The sequence below is a fragment of the Anabrus simplex genome, chromosome 14, assembly GCF_040414725.1.
Source record: "Anabrus simplex isolate iqAnaSimp1 chromosome 14, ASM4041472v1, whole genome shotgun sequence".
Lineage (NCBI taxonomy): Eukaryota > Metazoa > Arthropoda > Insecta > Orthoptera > Tettigoniidae > Anabrus > Anabrus simplex.
In genome coordinates this window covers 5193341-5209773 of record NC_090278.1, presented here as the reverse complement: position 1 = coordinate 5209773, position 16433 = coordinate 5193341, and the positions used below count along the sequence as shown (strand labels likewise).

Here is a 16433-nt window from a genome sequence, read left to right as displayed (position 1 = left end):
AGATATCGAGTCTATGTAGCTCCGCTGTTAACTGTTTCAGTTTTCCAACCTGAATAAGGGAGTTGATGTTGAATGTTCCAAAATAGTATTTTCTCTTATTCTTGAATTTAGCAATGTTCTTGTGGTGCTCCGATTCACTCACGAGCTTCAAAATGTCAGGCACCCTGGAATCCGAAAGCCTGATTTTGTCTTCAGGGTAATTTAATTCGTAAGAAGCTTGTTCCATGATATTAATGTTCATTTTAGGGGTTGGACATAGTCCAACATTGTACAACTAAGGTTGTTAGCCTTAGAGGGCCTCATGATGTTTTCTGGCGAAAGGCAGGCATTTCCTCCTACCTTAAATACGTATGGTTTTCCTGCCAATACTCGGGTGGCTAACTGCAGTGGTTACCCACTGGGCGATGGGGTCGCCACATCCCTACGCCTAATTGACTAATTCATTCAAACGAATAATAAAAAAATAATCGAATAATTTAAAAAATTAAATAATCGAATAAGCGATTATTTTGTATTCAATTATCCCATCACGACAACTAGGCTATCATCCTCTATTTATAAAATTAATCACAGAGAAAAAATGGAAGGGATATGAGACTCCAAAAAATGAAGGTATAAAGTCAAAAAAACAAGGACCATGAAGGGCATGAAAACGAGAGACTCACTAGGCCTCAAATGCTCTAACACCATTAGGGTCGGAAAACAAGAAGAGCCCATCTATTTGAAGATGGCAGTGTATCAAGATGAGGATCCCATCCTTGTCCTTTTGTTTTCATGTTTGTCCTTTTCTCCTCTTTTTATTGCTCCCTCTTCCCAAGCAGACATGTCATTTTGTTAATTCTATTACAAGTTCCTATTCATGTCCGTTATCTATATACGGAGTAGGCAAAATGAAACTGGATTGGAAAATATTTATAAATACTGACGCAGAACTGACCCTTGATAACAAACAGGAGAACTGTCTATCACAGGAAATGCTGGAAACCATTATTTTGCTGCACCAATAAGTTCCTGTCACATGTCTGCGTGTGCACTTCTCCCAAGTATGTTGCTGTGTCATTACATGCGAGTCAGTAAGAGGAGCAGACCGTGTTTAGTGACCAGCTGAATGCAACACAAAAGGATGATCACGACAAAACAGCGCGTGTTCATTGTCGAGTGTTATGCCAAGCATGATTCGTGGAAAATTTGTGCGGAACTGAGCACCATGTCGGCTCCTCTCACTCACTCACACGTAGTAACACGACGACGTACGCGGGACAGAGCATGTGGGAGATGTGCACTCGCAGATAAGAGATAGCAACCGATTTCTGCATCAAAATCATTGTTTCCAGCATTTCCTGTGATAGACAGTTCTCCTGTTCATTAAAAAGAGTCAATTCTGCATCAGTCTTTATAAATATTTTCCAGGCTAGTTTTATTTTTCCGACCCTGTATGACTTAACAAGAAGGCTACTAATATTACATGCAGAATACTTAGCTATTATCACAAAAGTGTTAGCTGAATGTTTATAATAAAAATGAATTAGCATACTGTATTTAGAAATATAGTAAACCTTACTGAAAATTTTGGTTAACAGCAAATTGTTGCTTTTGACACTAATAGCTTCATATGGTAGATAATTTCTTTACAGGTTTGCAGAGAGAAACGACTGCCACTTCACACTGCCTTCCTTATCTTCACAAGGCTATCGACCATGTTCCGCATCAGTCGATCTGATGTGCACTTTGCGAACATGGCCTGCCGGAGCAGCTCATCAGCCGCGTCAGAATTTTATATACCAACACCAGCAGTCGGGTACGCTGTGCTGCCGGCACTTCAGACAACTTCCCTGTAAAAGTCTGTGTCCACCACCAGGGTTCAGCACTGTCACTACAGCTCTTTACCATCACTTAGTACTTGCTGATGTCGTGCTTGCAGACGAAGTTCAATTGCAATCCCAAGTTGAAGAATGGAACAACTGCCTCCCTTTATATGGTCTCCACCTGAAGATTAGGAAGACGGAATAACAGGAAACTAATCTAAGTGATGGCACCATCCAAGTGATGGCACCATCCAAATCAGGGGTGTGAGCTTCAGATACATTGGATCTCACCTCCAGAGTGACTGCAGAGTTAACAATGAAGTGCGAGGTAGGATAAATGCAACCTGGATAAAGTGGAGGGAAAACAAAAAACAGAAAACAAAAAGTCTGAAGGATATTTCAAAATTTCCTCTCAAATATTGGTGCTCGCTGGCTTATATGAGTCAATGTAGTCAAAATCCTGACACTACTGTACACAGCACTTCTTAATGGACTATATCAAAAGACTTAACAACATTCAACATTTATACTGATTGAAAAGTGAAAACGTCACCATTCGTACATGATACGAGCGATTACAGACAATCTTAAAAGTCCCCAGTGATGAACGTCAACTGTTCCATTGTCTGTTGGCCTTGAGCAATGTTTTATGAAGCAATGCAAGGTTGTCTTTGGCACTCTGCAAATTGGGATTGAGCTCCAAGGCACGCAAGTACAAACCTTCAGCCTTATCGTATTTCTTCCAACGATGGTACAACACTCCTGTAAATAAAAATAAAGAAGCTTTAGCCCATTTCCTTGTAAAGAAAGAAATTTCCTTGTGTTCCCATAAATGCACTTATGGAAAATTACTGTCACAACTGTATGTACCGATTCACAATGTTTCTAACAGATGTCAGCAATTGTATTACTGCTTTCTTTTTTAAAGCACGGCTATGTAGAAACATATTTCATAGTTATACAGCTATTACCCCCTCTACTCTTCATCAAAGTCATGGCTGAAATCCACACGAATGTCCAACAAAAACTGGGAAGCAAAGAGACAAAGGCCTTACTCTTTGCAAACGACATAGTAATGTAAGGAGAAGATGAAATGGAAGTACAAGAACACGTTACTGTATGGAATAGGGAGATAAGGATTATGCATACCTGCCAACTTTTAGACTAAAAAAATAAGATGATTTTTTATTCTTGGATTTCATCACATATATTGTGCTATGGTCTACGTGAAAAAAAGAACAGGATAAAAGACATACATATCTACAGAGTCAATGCGAATTGACCATTGCATTTAAAATCTTAAACTAAGAAAACATGAAAATGGTTGCAAGAAACTATACCTAACCATTCTCATTTATGACACATACGAATAAAAACATTTACATTACACTGACACATGCAAGAAAATGCATGATAGTTTCCTTTATTAGACTGTAAAAAAAAAAAAATAATAATAATAATTTTGTAGGTATCTCTGAATACTTGGGAGATGGCCATAACGTGAAGAGGCCAGAAACTGTCCCCGACACAACTCTCTGAAATGCATTAAACTTATTAAAATTATGAAGTAAAAATGAACACAAATGCACTGATATACGCAAAACTACCACATACAAAACAGATCAATATGTCTCATACATTATTAACATACGACTTTGACAGTGGAAAGCACAGAACCGCAAGTAAAAGCACGTGGCCTACAATTCCAATGAAACTATCCACAGAAACAATGTTACCAGGGCGTGAACGATACAATAACAAAACTCATTCTTTCGTCCCGATTAAGTGAGTCGCTAACGTGTGCTAGCCTCTCTTAGCTGTAGGACGACTGCCGTCCCGAATCCCCAGCTGTAAAGCACACACGATGTTGTGGTGAGCGGGAAGCATGATACACGAAGGCGACAGATGATACACTCGCGAAATAAAGCATCAAATTACACAAGAACTGATCGTACTATATTGGTAAAAAATAGGAAGACGTAAAAATAAATCGGAAAATCGGAAGACGAGTTAAGAAACGAAAAGGTTCCGGGTAAATCCGAAGGGTTGGTAGGTATGAATATGGAATGAAAATAGGTGTGGAGAAGAAAAAGACGGTAGTGATGACAAGAGGTAATAGAGAATGAAGAGGGAATACTGAAGTAAATGAAAGACCATTAGAAGTTGTAGAAAAGCTTCAAATATTTGGAGAGTATACTTGCAAATGATGGGAAAATAAATGAAGAAATTGGAGAGAGAATCCAACAAGCCAATGGTTTTTACCAATGTGTGAGAGGTATAGTGTGGAACAGGAATGTACGAGTAGTATACAAATGCTTAGTGCATTACAAGTACACGTTTTCATAGGAACGCATATTCTAGCCATTAAATGGAGTTGATACAAACATACTAATGTTATTTTCTTAAGATAAATGTTTCCTTATTTCAGCTGATTCTGGACATTTAAACTGCGACAATATCTTGGTTTGGGACTTTTGGATTATGGCATCCCTAATTTCGGGTAATCTTAGCAGCAGTATTTCAGGAGAATCAAATGATATACTGGATGACTTAGCTGCATATATTTCTTCTCAAACAAATGCAACTTCACAAGTTAAAGTGGGAAATGGTCCACCAATTCAATACATTTAAATTAAGTAATTATATTTGACGCATTAATAGGATTAGTTTCGACCTCTATATCAAAAATGTCAGAAGCACACACTAGACTGCAAAGTTGAAATACTAATATGTCCTGAGTTAATGCTGTCTCAGAAATTGAAAGCAATAAATCATGTATACATACACACTGGATTCTCATAATGTTGATATTGATCAACAGATCATTGCACAGTCAAAAATGAGGCTTATTGTGACAGTTGAGTCCTTCGTTAGGAACAGAGTTAATAATTTGTAAAAACATACATGAGGACTGCAACAATTATCTTAAAAAAATGGAGAACACATTAAAAACTGGAATTTTTGTCAAATAAATATTCCAATTACAACATTATTTTATTAATTGTACACTGCCAGCAAAAAACTATGCAACATCCGTAAGGACTGTGTTCAGTGGAACAAGGTACAATATGTGCATACTGAGGGGTGGTTGTGTTAGTGATTCATTTGTCAAGGACATTGGCAATCAAATGGCGCTCAAGAGGCCTGTCCGTGCGGACTCTGTTTTGACTCTGCAGAAAGTAACTGTGCTGAGGTTAGAGGTGAACAGTGTTTGGAACATTCAGTCTAGGGTACAATCATGACCCGCCAATAAATACACACTCCTGCTGAACAACTGCAGCGATTTGAACTGGGTCGCATTGTGGGCCTGCGGGAAGCTGGATGGACATATCACCGGACTGCTGCATGTGTTGTGCACAATGTATCGGTGGTGTGTCACTGCTTTCTGCACGCCCGTGGACCAGGTTCCAGACGTCTGCATAGTACAGAAGCACGCCAACGTCGTCGCATTGCACGAGCAGCGGTGGCCGACCAAACATCATCCAGGAACAAAATCCGCGTTGCACCTGCTGTGCTACCAAGGACCACTGGAAACCACCTGCTTGCAGCAGGATTACGATCATGTGTGCCTCTTCCCAGGCTATCACTGACACCATGACACCACCAAGCATGGCTACTCTGGTGTCGTGAGAGAGTCGACCGGAGAGGAGAATGGTGCTCTGCTGTCTTCAGCGACGAGAGTACGTTCTGTCTGTATGCAAGTGATGGACGTACACACGTACGGCACTGACCTGGTCAGTAGCCTATTCCAGGTCCATTCATCCACGACACCCATGTCCCACCCCAGAGTTTGTGGTGTGGGTGGCCACTAGTTACAACTCGCAGTCACAGTGTTTTTACAGGATAACGTAACCAGTGCCCGTTACATTGCACAGGTTGTTGTCCCCGTGCTACTGCCATTTCTTCGACAGGAAGGTGATGTGCTTTATCAGCAGGACAATGCATGTCCACGTAACACAATGTGCTCTACGTGATGTACCATAACTCCCCTGGCCAGCAAGATCACCGGATCGCTCACCAATTGAACACGTATGGCACGTGATGAAGGGTGCATCTGCGAATACACACATGCATTGCCGCCAAAGGGGGGAGGGTACACTGTGTATTGTTGCAACAGTTTGGGTACTCTTTACTGTGACGTGTGTTTCAATTGGTCTGAATTTGTAATTGTACTGAGTTCTCAGGATTGTCTGGGAGAATAAGGAAGTCCCTGAGGATTGGCAAAAAGGAATAATCATCCCAATTTTCAAGAAAGGGGATAATAAATTGTTACCGCGTTTTGGTGGATCAGCAGAGGTGAAAGAAGGTGCGGGCTGGAATGGGTCTAACTACAAGTCTGAAAGATGAATTTAAAATTTAAATGAAGGTTATATTTTCAACAGATAACAAGATTTAACAATTTTTCACTAGGTGAAATAACAAAGAAAAATCAGGTACAATGTAATTTTACAAACAAAAGCACAAGTTAAGGGGTCTTTACAAATTCTGGGCTACAAGCCCCAAAGTTTAACAATTTCTGAGCTCTCAGCTCACAACCACATATTTTAGAAAAGGGCAGAAATTCCCTCAATACAATGGAGCTGTTGCTCCCAGCAATCAAAATGTCACGCCTCCCCGAGGCACCTTTCAAAATACCAGAAAGAGCTGACCCGCTCTCAATCTTTCAAGCCTATTCATGGCCATACCATACATTACGATCGCTTGCCGTCACGGCATAACTTACAAGAATTAAACAGGAGTATCTTGTACCCAGCCTACTGGGCCTTCGTGGAAAAGGAACAGATTAATTAAATGGCCCAAAATATCATGATGAATGGAGGCGTGTACTAGCACTCCTACACGAAAGCTTGTTAAAACCTATGTACGCTAAGCCGATACGCAGGGGCTATTCCCAAACTATAGAGGTGACTTGTATAAGAAAAATTTTAACACATTAGGAAAGATTAGAAAATCAGTTACGAAAAGTCACCTCAAGTCAAAATGAAGGGGAGCTCGAGAGGGTAAAGCACTCTCTATCCCCGATTTACATTTAAAGATATATGAAGTTTTACAAAGATGAAAAAAGATTTACATGTTTTAAGTTAAAGGTTACATATTAAAGGTTTCGAACCTGCCCCGCGGGTTAAACTGCTGAGCTAGCAAGGAAAAAAGAAATATGTTAAACGACCATTACCTTGTTGAAGAGCTGCTGCTCGAAGAAAGAGGCGCTACCTGCCCCCTGCTATGCTTCTATACACTAAGCAAGATGTTGTTGAAGTGGCGAAGCACCGAAAAAATCAGCAGTTTTTAAACCCTCGTGGAAGATTTGAGACCTTTCATGAATAATAAAGACACACCCACTCAACTTTATTGGGTAGCTAAAAGTTACATATGGAAATTCGAAGAAGAAACCTCTGATAGGTGGAAAATTAATTACAGAAATTACTGATTGGCTAAGTTCAAAACAGGCGGAAAAAAAGCTTAATATTGCCAACCCACAAATGAAAGAACAAAATTTAGTAAAGACCAAAACTTATAAATACAAAATTTCTTCAACAAAAGTTCCTTCACTTCGCACCAGGGTGCATGATCATAGTTTTTTGGGTAGAGACATCTGTTAGGAATGTTCACACTTCTTGATCCATAGAAAACAAAACACGTTGAAATCCACACAGTATAGACAACTTTGTAATCCCAAAATTTATAGTAGAGACCTCTTCTGAGAAAACTCATGAATTAATACAGTTCTAAAAGTTCACAGTTTCTCCGGTAGAGGAGGATTTATTTCCGGAAGATTTAAATTTGCGGCGTAGAGATGTACCGCCCGGTACATAAAGTATTGAAGAACTACAGGGGATTTACTCTGATATCCCACGTAGCTAAGATAATGGAGAGTAGGATAAGGTTGAGGGTTGAAAATCAGATACAGGAAAATCAGTTTGTTTTCAGAAGTGGAAGGTCAACAACAGAGCCCATTTTCATTATGAGTCAACTAATGGAAAAGCAATGGGAGTATGGGAATGATATGGTGATGACATTCATTGACATTGAAAAGGCATATGACAGTGTCCCCAGGACGAACGTTTGGGACAGTCTGGTGCAAAAAGGAATTGGACAGGGATTAATAAAAATGATCATGGCAATGTACAAAGAATGTTGTAGCTGCGTGCAAACACAAGTTGGCAGGACAAGTTGGTTCAAAATCACTAGTGGGCTGAGACAGGAAAGTGTTCTATCGCCAATCCTGTTTACAACAGTAATGGATGACATCATGAGAATAGCAAAAGCAACATATGGAGGAAAAGAAATGAACATGATGTTATTTGCAGATGATATTGTGATTTGGGGAGAAGGGGACGTGAAGGTTCAAGAACAGTTGGATGTGGTGAATGGGAAGATCGAAGAATGTGGATTGAAAATAAGTGTGGAAAAGAGCAAAACTCTTGTTATGACTAGAGGGGAGAAAGAAGAGAAAGGTCAGATAAGACTTGCAAACAAGCCCCTGGAAGTAGTGGAGATGTTCAAATACCTGGGGAGTGAATTATTGGAGAATGCTCAACTGGATACTGAGATTAGTAAGAGGATTCAAGCTGGAACCTGTTTCTATCATAGTGTAAGAAACATGTTATGGGACAAAGATGTGCCAATGGAAGCAAAGGAAACTATGTACAAGATGTATTACGTACCCATAACAACTTACAGAGTAGAAACTTAGACAATGACAAAGAAAGATGAAAGTCGAATATAGGCAGCCGAAATGAAGTTCTTGAGGAGTATGATACAGAAGAGTAGAAGAGACAAAATAAGGAATGAGAATATCCGGGAAGAAATGGAGTGGAAGAAATGAATGATAGAATAGAGAAGAGCCGACTAAGATGGTTTGGGCACATAAAGCGAATGAGTGATGAAAGAATGCCAAAAAAATGTGATGGAAATGCAAATGCAAGGAAGGAGAGGCCGTGGACAACCACGATTGAGATGGAAGGATACCATCCAACACAGCATTATAGAAAGAAACCTGGACTGGGACACAGTGTTGGAGGAGGAGTGGTGGAAAGACTGAAGAAAGTGGAGAGGAACCATATTTGCCCCCACCCAGATACAACTGGATAACGGGAAATGATAATGACGGTAACCATATACTCCTGCAATGATGAACTACCTGTCACATCACTTGCGAATAAAATTACCATGTCCCTGACGATGTTGCAAGTTTCTTTTTCTGCCAGTGTAATAAACAGCTAGTTAACAATTATATTAATAATTTACTTTCTCTTCAATTATAGACTCTAGGATGACAGGATATTTTCCACAAGAGTTCTCCAATAGGCTAGAAGTCAAATGACATGAAAGAACTGCATCAAAAGTGACTTCAGTTGGGATTTGCACTAAAAGGAAAAACAACCACCGTGATACTTGCCTAAATTGGTGTAGTAGACAGGATTCCTGAGATCATAACTGATAGCAGCTGCAAAATGTTTCTCTGCTTCAGCAAAGCGGCCTGCCTTTCCCAGAGTGTTGGCCAAGTTGAAGTGCAGAGAGGGTTCGGTGGGTAAAACCGAGAGTGCTTCGTGGGCGACTGTTTCTGCCTTGGCACTCTCACCTGCAATTAGAGTTTAGAGAGTCCTTTTAGTTTTTTTGGTCATCAACTGCTTTTAGTTAGGTGTGTACAGTCTGTCTCTTGTATGAAAAAATCAGTGCTATTGTCTTATTAATTAACCTTCTTAGTACTAAACTCTAACATGTTGTGCTAAGAATGCCAGTGGAAAACAGCCCAATATTCAGAGATGGAGACAAACATAAACGGTTTTACACTTCCCAATTATTTATTTAGCTTATGGCTAGTACATAACTCTACATACAAATATTCAAAAATATAACAAACAATATAACACCTTAAACAATCAACCAATCTCTAAAACAGTTCATACACTTAAATCCAAGCTGTCCAACCATTGTACAACCCCGTCAGAAGCACACACAAACTCCTTCAGCTGACCGGAGTATGACGACCTAGGACATTCGGTGACAATATGACAGATGGTCTGTTTCTTCTCACCACAGTCGCACTCAGGGGAGGAGAGCATACCCCACATATGCAACAATGACCCACATCGTCCATGATTGGTACAGACTCTGTTGAGAAGAACCCAAGTTCTTCTAGGGAGATTAAAACCAGGTGGTGGGTGCTGGCGACTAAAGAGGGTCTGCCATTCATCTGGAGCTGAGTTGGTCCACTCCAATTGCCATTCATCAGAACCGTTAAAGTTCCTATTGATGAGTTCCCTTGCAGTCTGAATGGGCGGAGATTTTGACTTCAGACGTCCATACCTAACAACCATGTCTTCATGAATGGGAAGACTTGAGTTCATTGTTATCTTCTTGAACTCGCGAATTAGGTTGTTTAGTCTGCGAATCCTTGGAGGTGTTATGTGACTCAAGACCGGCAACCAGAAAAGAGTAGATTGACTGCGCCACTGACAATGCGCATCGTTTGATTCAGAACAACATCAATATTCTTAACATAAGGACTATTCAGCCAAACAGAAGAACAATACTTGGCTGTAGAGCATACCAGTCCCAGTGCTGATGACCTAAGAGTGGATGCTGATGCTCCCCATGTAGAACCTGCAAGTCTCTGAATGATATTGTTCCTGGTCTTCATTTTAGTAGCGGTATTCATTAAATGGTTCCTGAAGGATAATGTCCGATCAAAAGTTACTCCAAGGTACTTGGGGTTAGAATTGTGTGGTAGGGGAGAGTTGTCGAGGGAAACATTCAAAGTAATGTTTGCCTGCCTGTTATTAAGGTGAAAGAGACAGGTTTCAGTTTTGCTGGTGCTAGGTATCAAACACCACTTATCAAAGTACTCACTCAAAATGACAAGGTCTCTGTTCAGAATTGCTTCTATCTCATTCACATTCGATTGCTGAGTAACTATTGCTAGGTCATCCACGTAAGCGAATTGGCGTGACATAGTATTAATCAATTCATAAGTTGTATTATCATCATCATCATCATCATCATCATCCTGTTCTTATGCCCTCATTGGACCACTTCAGTCCATTTTCTGGTCATCATCTTCGATAAGATATCTTTCTGAACTGCCCAGTAGCTTTTCATTTGTTCTGATCTTTTCAGTTGTTCCTCATCTATAAATTCCCTCTTCATTTTATGTTATTTGTCTATTTCTGATTTAAAACTTATTTTTACGCTTTTCAGTTTCTTCCATTTCCTCTCTAATTTCCTTAATCCATCCTACCTGTTGCTTCAGTTTCCAGAGTTTCTCTACAATTTTTCTTGGTAATGTGGTTTCTGGCGTCCTCATAACGTGACCAAAAAAAAGAGATCCCCTTCTTCTGTATTGTACCTGTGATGGGCTCCACTACTGTCCATCTTTTTGATATTTTTTTTATTATGCATGTCCTTGCTATTCTTCTCTCTACTTTCAGGACTTTGTCGATTCTGTTTCCCCGAGTGACTTTAGAAAGAGTTTTGCTTCTGTATCCCACCTCTGGTTGTAGTGTTTTAATTTTGTTTTGATAGATAGATATTTTTTATTGTATGTAGACCATGTTGATTTGTGAGCTTTTATCATTTTATTAGTTATTTCTTGCCACGCAGGTTTCTCGTCCAGGTTATATGATATAATTTCTCCTCAGTATTTAAATTATTTCACTATTTTTACTTTCCTGTTATTTACTGTTATATGGTTTATTACAAGTCATAAGTCATATCTCATATAAGCGTATAAATAAAAACTGTGTGATTTGATAGAATCTGATGCCCTTTCAAGAAACGAAACATGTCATTCTAATTACATGTTTTCTTTTCTCAGCTATCTTCTAAATTTTATTTATTCACAAATTAGTTTTGACAGACTGAAGAACCGAACTGTTATAAATCTTTTGAAGTCATGACCCAGTACGAGCTTCCTCTGCAGTACATAGTTTCTCTGACATTATGGAATACGGTACTAGAAAGCTTTGAAGCACTCGCACACTGGCAGTGACGAGCAACTAGGTGGCAAAGCGATGAGCACAAATGTTACAGCCGCTAGATAATAATGACGACGACGACTGTTGTTTTAAAAGGCCTAACAGCTAGGTCATCGGCCCATGATGATACGAGGCGCAACGAAATGAAATGATAATTAAAACTTGAAAATGCATCCACTGACTAAAACGAATGATGGTGAAAAAATGACTATGAATCTGAAACAATCAGTGGATGCAGTTCACAATTCCTCATATTCTGAGATGTTGCTTGTAGTCCACGGGGTCCAAAATCCAGGTCACCAGCCCTCATAATTGTAGTAATCACTGGTAAAGCAGAACCAATGTGTTCCCCCCTACAGTGTGTAATATTCTCTCTCTACAACTATGCAAGTTTCAGCGTAATTCTACATTCCTACCTCCGCTGCCGCTTCTTTTTTCGACTGCTGCGCCTCTGCCTTCACTATGCACTGCCTTGCTTGCCTGCTGGAACTTCAACCCATGGACATGTGCCTGTGATGTCATTGTTCTGGAAAACGCTGGCTCTCTCTTACCTATGCTTCTAGATTTTTCCATTGTGCTATATAACCCAGACTCCACCCCTCACAAGTCAGTCTCGCATCGTTACTGAGTGGAGGAGCAGCGAGGACCTGTGTGCCATTTTATTATTTGGCCATTACCATCTTGGCCTTTTTACATCGTGCAACTTGGTGAGCAAGAAAATCATTATGCTATTTTGACTTCAGACTTTTCCTTGGCCCGTCTCGCCTTATTTCTTTTTTGACCTGGCTTCTTATGTTCCTTCTCGTTCAGTCAGCTAGTGCCAGTGTTAACTATCGAGATGCAAGATTTCTCTTTTTCAACGTAAGTTTGCTACTGGAATTATACTCTGGACAGGGGAACATTAATTGCATTCACCTATTTACATGCTTGTGATACCTAATGGTTGTTCCAACACTCGTATTTCTTAAATAAGCTACCCAGCGAAGAATCTCTCCCTCCTGGCATCCATCTTTACCCCCCCCCCCTTCTTCATATTTTTATAATATCATTCTGATCCTTTCTTTTTACTTTTTTTTTTTATTTTTTTATTTTTTAGATCCTTCACCATTTTGTATATCTTTAAGATTCTGTAATTATATCTGTGACAGAACTAAATTTATATTTACCTCTCAGATGTACTCCTACTATCTATGTGATATTTGTAAATGTGGCATATTCTTGCTTAATATTTTCATTGCTCACTTCATTATGCTGATGTCCTAATTTTTTTACAAAAACTTATATTGCTTGTTGACCATTAAGTATATTTATCTCTTCTGTTAATATTCTGCTTCTCACTATTCTAACCCTTTTATCTTCTGGGGCCCATAAGCTTATCTCTGCATATTTGTTTACTGCACCATTAATCTACTAGTTATGGCACAAGCTACTACAAGTGCATACCTGCCAACTTTACAAAACCAAAAATCAGGAGATTTTGATATGAAAATCAGGAAAAGTCTGGAAAAATCAGGAGATACAATACGTCAAAACTGCTTATTCTACATGCCTTGCACAATACAGTACTATGGTATATTTATAACACTCATTGTCTCAAAGCATGACTGTTGCTATATGAGGCTACAAGGTTAAAAATTACATAATTCTATTCAGTCACAGGAAGTATGCGAGTGAGATGATCGGTCTCTGACAAGCCTTCAGAAAATAGTAAGAACTCGTGCTCCACACATGTGAATCAGTCATGCACTTACGAGGTAGATGCCATTATTTAGCAAATGCATAGATTAGTATATTACATCAAGCGCCCGCGCGATTATGCGAAGTGCAATACTATTAATCTGTATCAAATAACTAGCTGATGTACCTGTGCTTCACTACGGAATTCTCAGTAAGACTGTCCTTATAGTTTTCCCAACTGATATCAACACAGGTCAGTACGAATGTCGCTATTAAAAGCAATGCTGTCATCTAAAATATTCAATAAAATGAAAAACAACACATTTTTTCTCACTTTTAACAAAAACTACAACGGTGTTGATCTAACAGTTCAAAGTTCCAGAGCTAGAATGACCAGGCCGCAGACAGCCGAGAACACTCCTGTGTCATTATTCCGTTTAAGTGTGCACACTACTCATTCCAATCACTGCCTCAGAGTAGGGATCAAATAGATGGAATACTATGATGATCCAGTGTGTTACATACCAGTAGTTCAGAAAATTTATGAACTAGAGGAATGGCATGCTAAAGAAGAGAGAGATCTAACTCCCCAACTACTTCCCGTCAATATTCAGGCAGGCTGTTATACTCGATACACAGCAGTAATCCCATCTATTGGAAATAAATGGCAGCAGAATACACAACGCACACCACAACAAACAATGATCAAAGTAATGTTATTGTTGATCAATTTCATGAACTTTCTATATTGCAGGACCTTCACATTTAGTTTTCTTCCGAGTCTGTGATATTAGAGCATCTAATGTAAAGTGAGTCCTCCTTTCTTTTTTGACTCTCTCGTGTTATTCAAGCGGTCATTCCTTCATGACTTTTTCTCATTCTTATAATCATCTTCACAATTTAATCACCATCACCACCAATATTATTACAGTTGGTACGGTAAAACTAAATAAGACAAATAACAGGAAATTGCATTCTCTATAAATTTTGTTATGTAGTACTTTTTGATATGATCAATAAGATAGGTAATTAAAAAAATTTTGGCACCTTCCCCTACACCACCATTTTGAACAAGGTGACTAAAATTATTTATGGTGTAGATTGTAGTTCCTTACTCCCCGACTTTACATACCAATTTTCATTAAATTCTCTTCACCCACATTCTCGTACCTCGGCGCTGATATGGACTTAGCAACAAAAATCCAACCTCATTAATATCGCTTGTATCCAGTATGGTAAAAATGTATAAAGGCGTGTCCAGACTTGCAACAGAACATCGTAATGCAACCGCATCGCGCTCCTGTCTGGACGGTACTGCGTAACTTCGTCGCGCACCCTTAGCCCGCAACATGAACAATGCGGAATGAGGTTGGCTGCGTTCCACTGCTTGTCGGTTTTCCCGCTTCACATCAAAGAACTGCGCATGCGGAAGTTACAGAAAGCTTGGACGTACACAGGACCTCAGCAAGTAACACGCATTCGCCTCTGTCTGCTTGATCAGTAAACATGGAGTGGCCCGAGCAAAACACACTGCATTTTATTGAAATGTTCAGAGCTAAGGAAATTTTGTGGCAGCTAGCCATCCCAGACATTTCAACAAAATTTTAAGGAATGATGCATGGGAGGAGCTGGTGACGGAACTGAACACAACCGCTGAGGAATGCTGGAAGAAAAGGACGTCTTTGCTTTCTTCACTCCGAAGGGAGAAAGGCGAAATAAAGACGAGCATGGGAATATGGTCAGGTGTGTATAAATAAAACTATGTAATATTACTTATAAAATATGGCATCAGACTTTAAATGCGATGACACATTCTTAAGCTTTCTGCTTTAAACAGTGTGTACGGTACTATATTACTATGTTTGAATATATGCAGTGTTTCATTTTCAGCAACTGACGAGGTGAATGAGAGCACGTGGTTTGCTTTTAAGAGTCTGCAGTTCCTATGGGACAAAGATAAGCCGCGAGATGGTTTAAGCACTGTAAGAACAATTTTACTGCAAAGTAAACACATAATAAATGAAGAGTTACAATTTTTAAAGTGAAACTAATAACACATTTATTTTCTTGTTTTTTGATTCTTCAACACACACAAAAACAATTTTTCAAAAAGGTTTTTTATAAAAGACTTTCTAATTATGTAATGTTCTTGATAACACTACATAAGTTCATAATTGATTGCACCTGTGTTCATTTTTTGGGGTCAGTAGTTACCAGTGATCAAGAATGGTAGAGGTTAATATGGATTGCCATATATATTTAATAGTTGTTTCTTCACTGCACACTTGAACGTGTAAATCTACGTTTTTGTGGCTAGGTCCACTATATGTTTCAACTATTCAACAGGTTGTGGAGTAACAGCAAACTGTTCATATCCTATAGCACATGAATTTCACGAAAATATTCACGCATAATTATCTTTGCCATGGAATCTGTCCCTCATGTTGGAAAAATTGTGCTAACTCATCTCTTATCACTTTCGCCGATGAGCTTGATCTACGTGGCACATTTCTGATAGGAAGTAATGACGTCATGTTATCAATATCGGCTCTCCAGTTTCCCTTCTTTAATTGTCCATCTGTTTCATGATCTAATGTCCCAGGTGGATTGTAAAGATTGACTGAGTCAGGGCTTTGTCTTAAGAAATTGTGTAGATGAGTCACTCCCATCGCAATCAATTCAGCCCTGTCAGGCTGAGATGTATCGAATTGTCAGCATTAATACTGGTTCTCCTGCTGTTATGTCCTTTAGTGGGTTAGGATATCTGTTGTCATCAGCGCCATGGTCGAGTGAGTATGGAAACGACATGAAAACCTTTTATTATTTATAAGCTTCATATCCGTATTGATTGGTATCACTATATATGAAAACCTTTGTCGGTGCAGGATCTGTACAAGCGTAAGGTTGGGATAGGTGTGCCGGAACGTGAAATACGGTACGATCCCGTTTTGCATTGTGTAAACGTAGAAGAAAG

General features: G+C 39.3%; 1 protein-coding gene across 2 annotated transcripts in view; it reads right to left on the bottom strand.

Moving 5' to 3' along the window:
* Positions 1-1615: 1615 nt before the first annotated feature.
* The window catches only part of LOC136885710 (protein O-mannosyl-transferase TMTC4), a 140049-nt gene continuing 125231 nt past the window's right edge, over positions 1616-16433 (bottom strand). For both annotated transcript variants that reach the window (XM_067158427.2, XM_067158428.2), the window contains 2 exons: positions 9205-9387; positions 1616-2567 (listed from right to left, as the gene is read on the bottom strand). In XM_067158427.2, the coding sequence (XP_067014528.2) occupies positions 2416-2567; positions 9205-9387 (335 nt within the window). In that variant the 3' untranslated portion in view covers positions 1616-2415. The remainder of the gene's footprint in view (positions 2568-9204; positions 9388-16433) is intronic.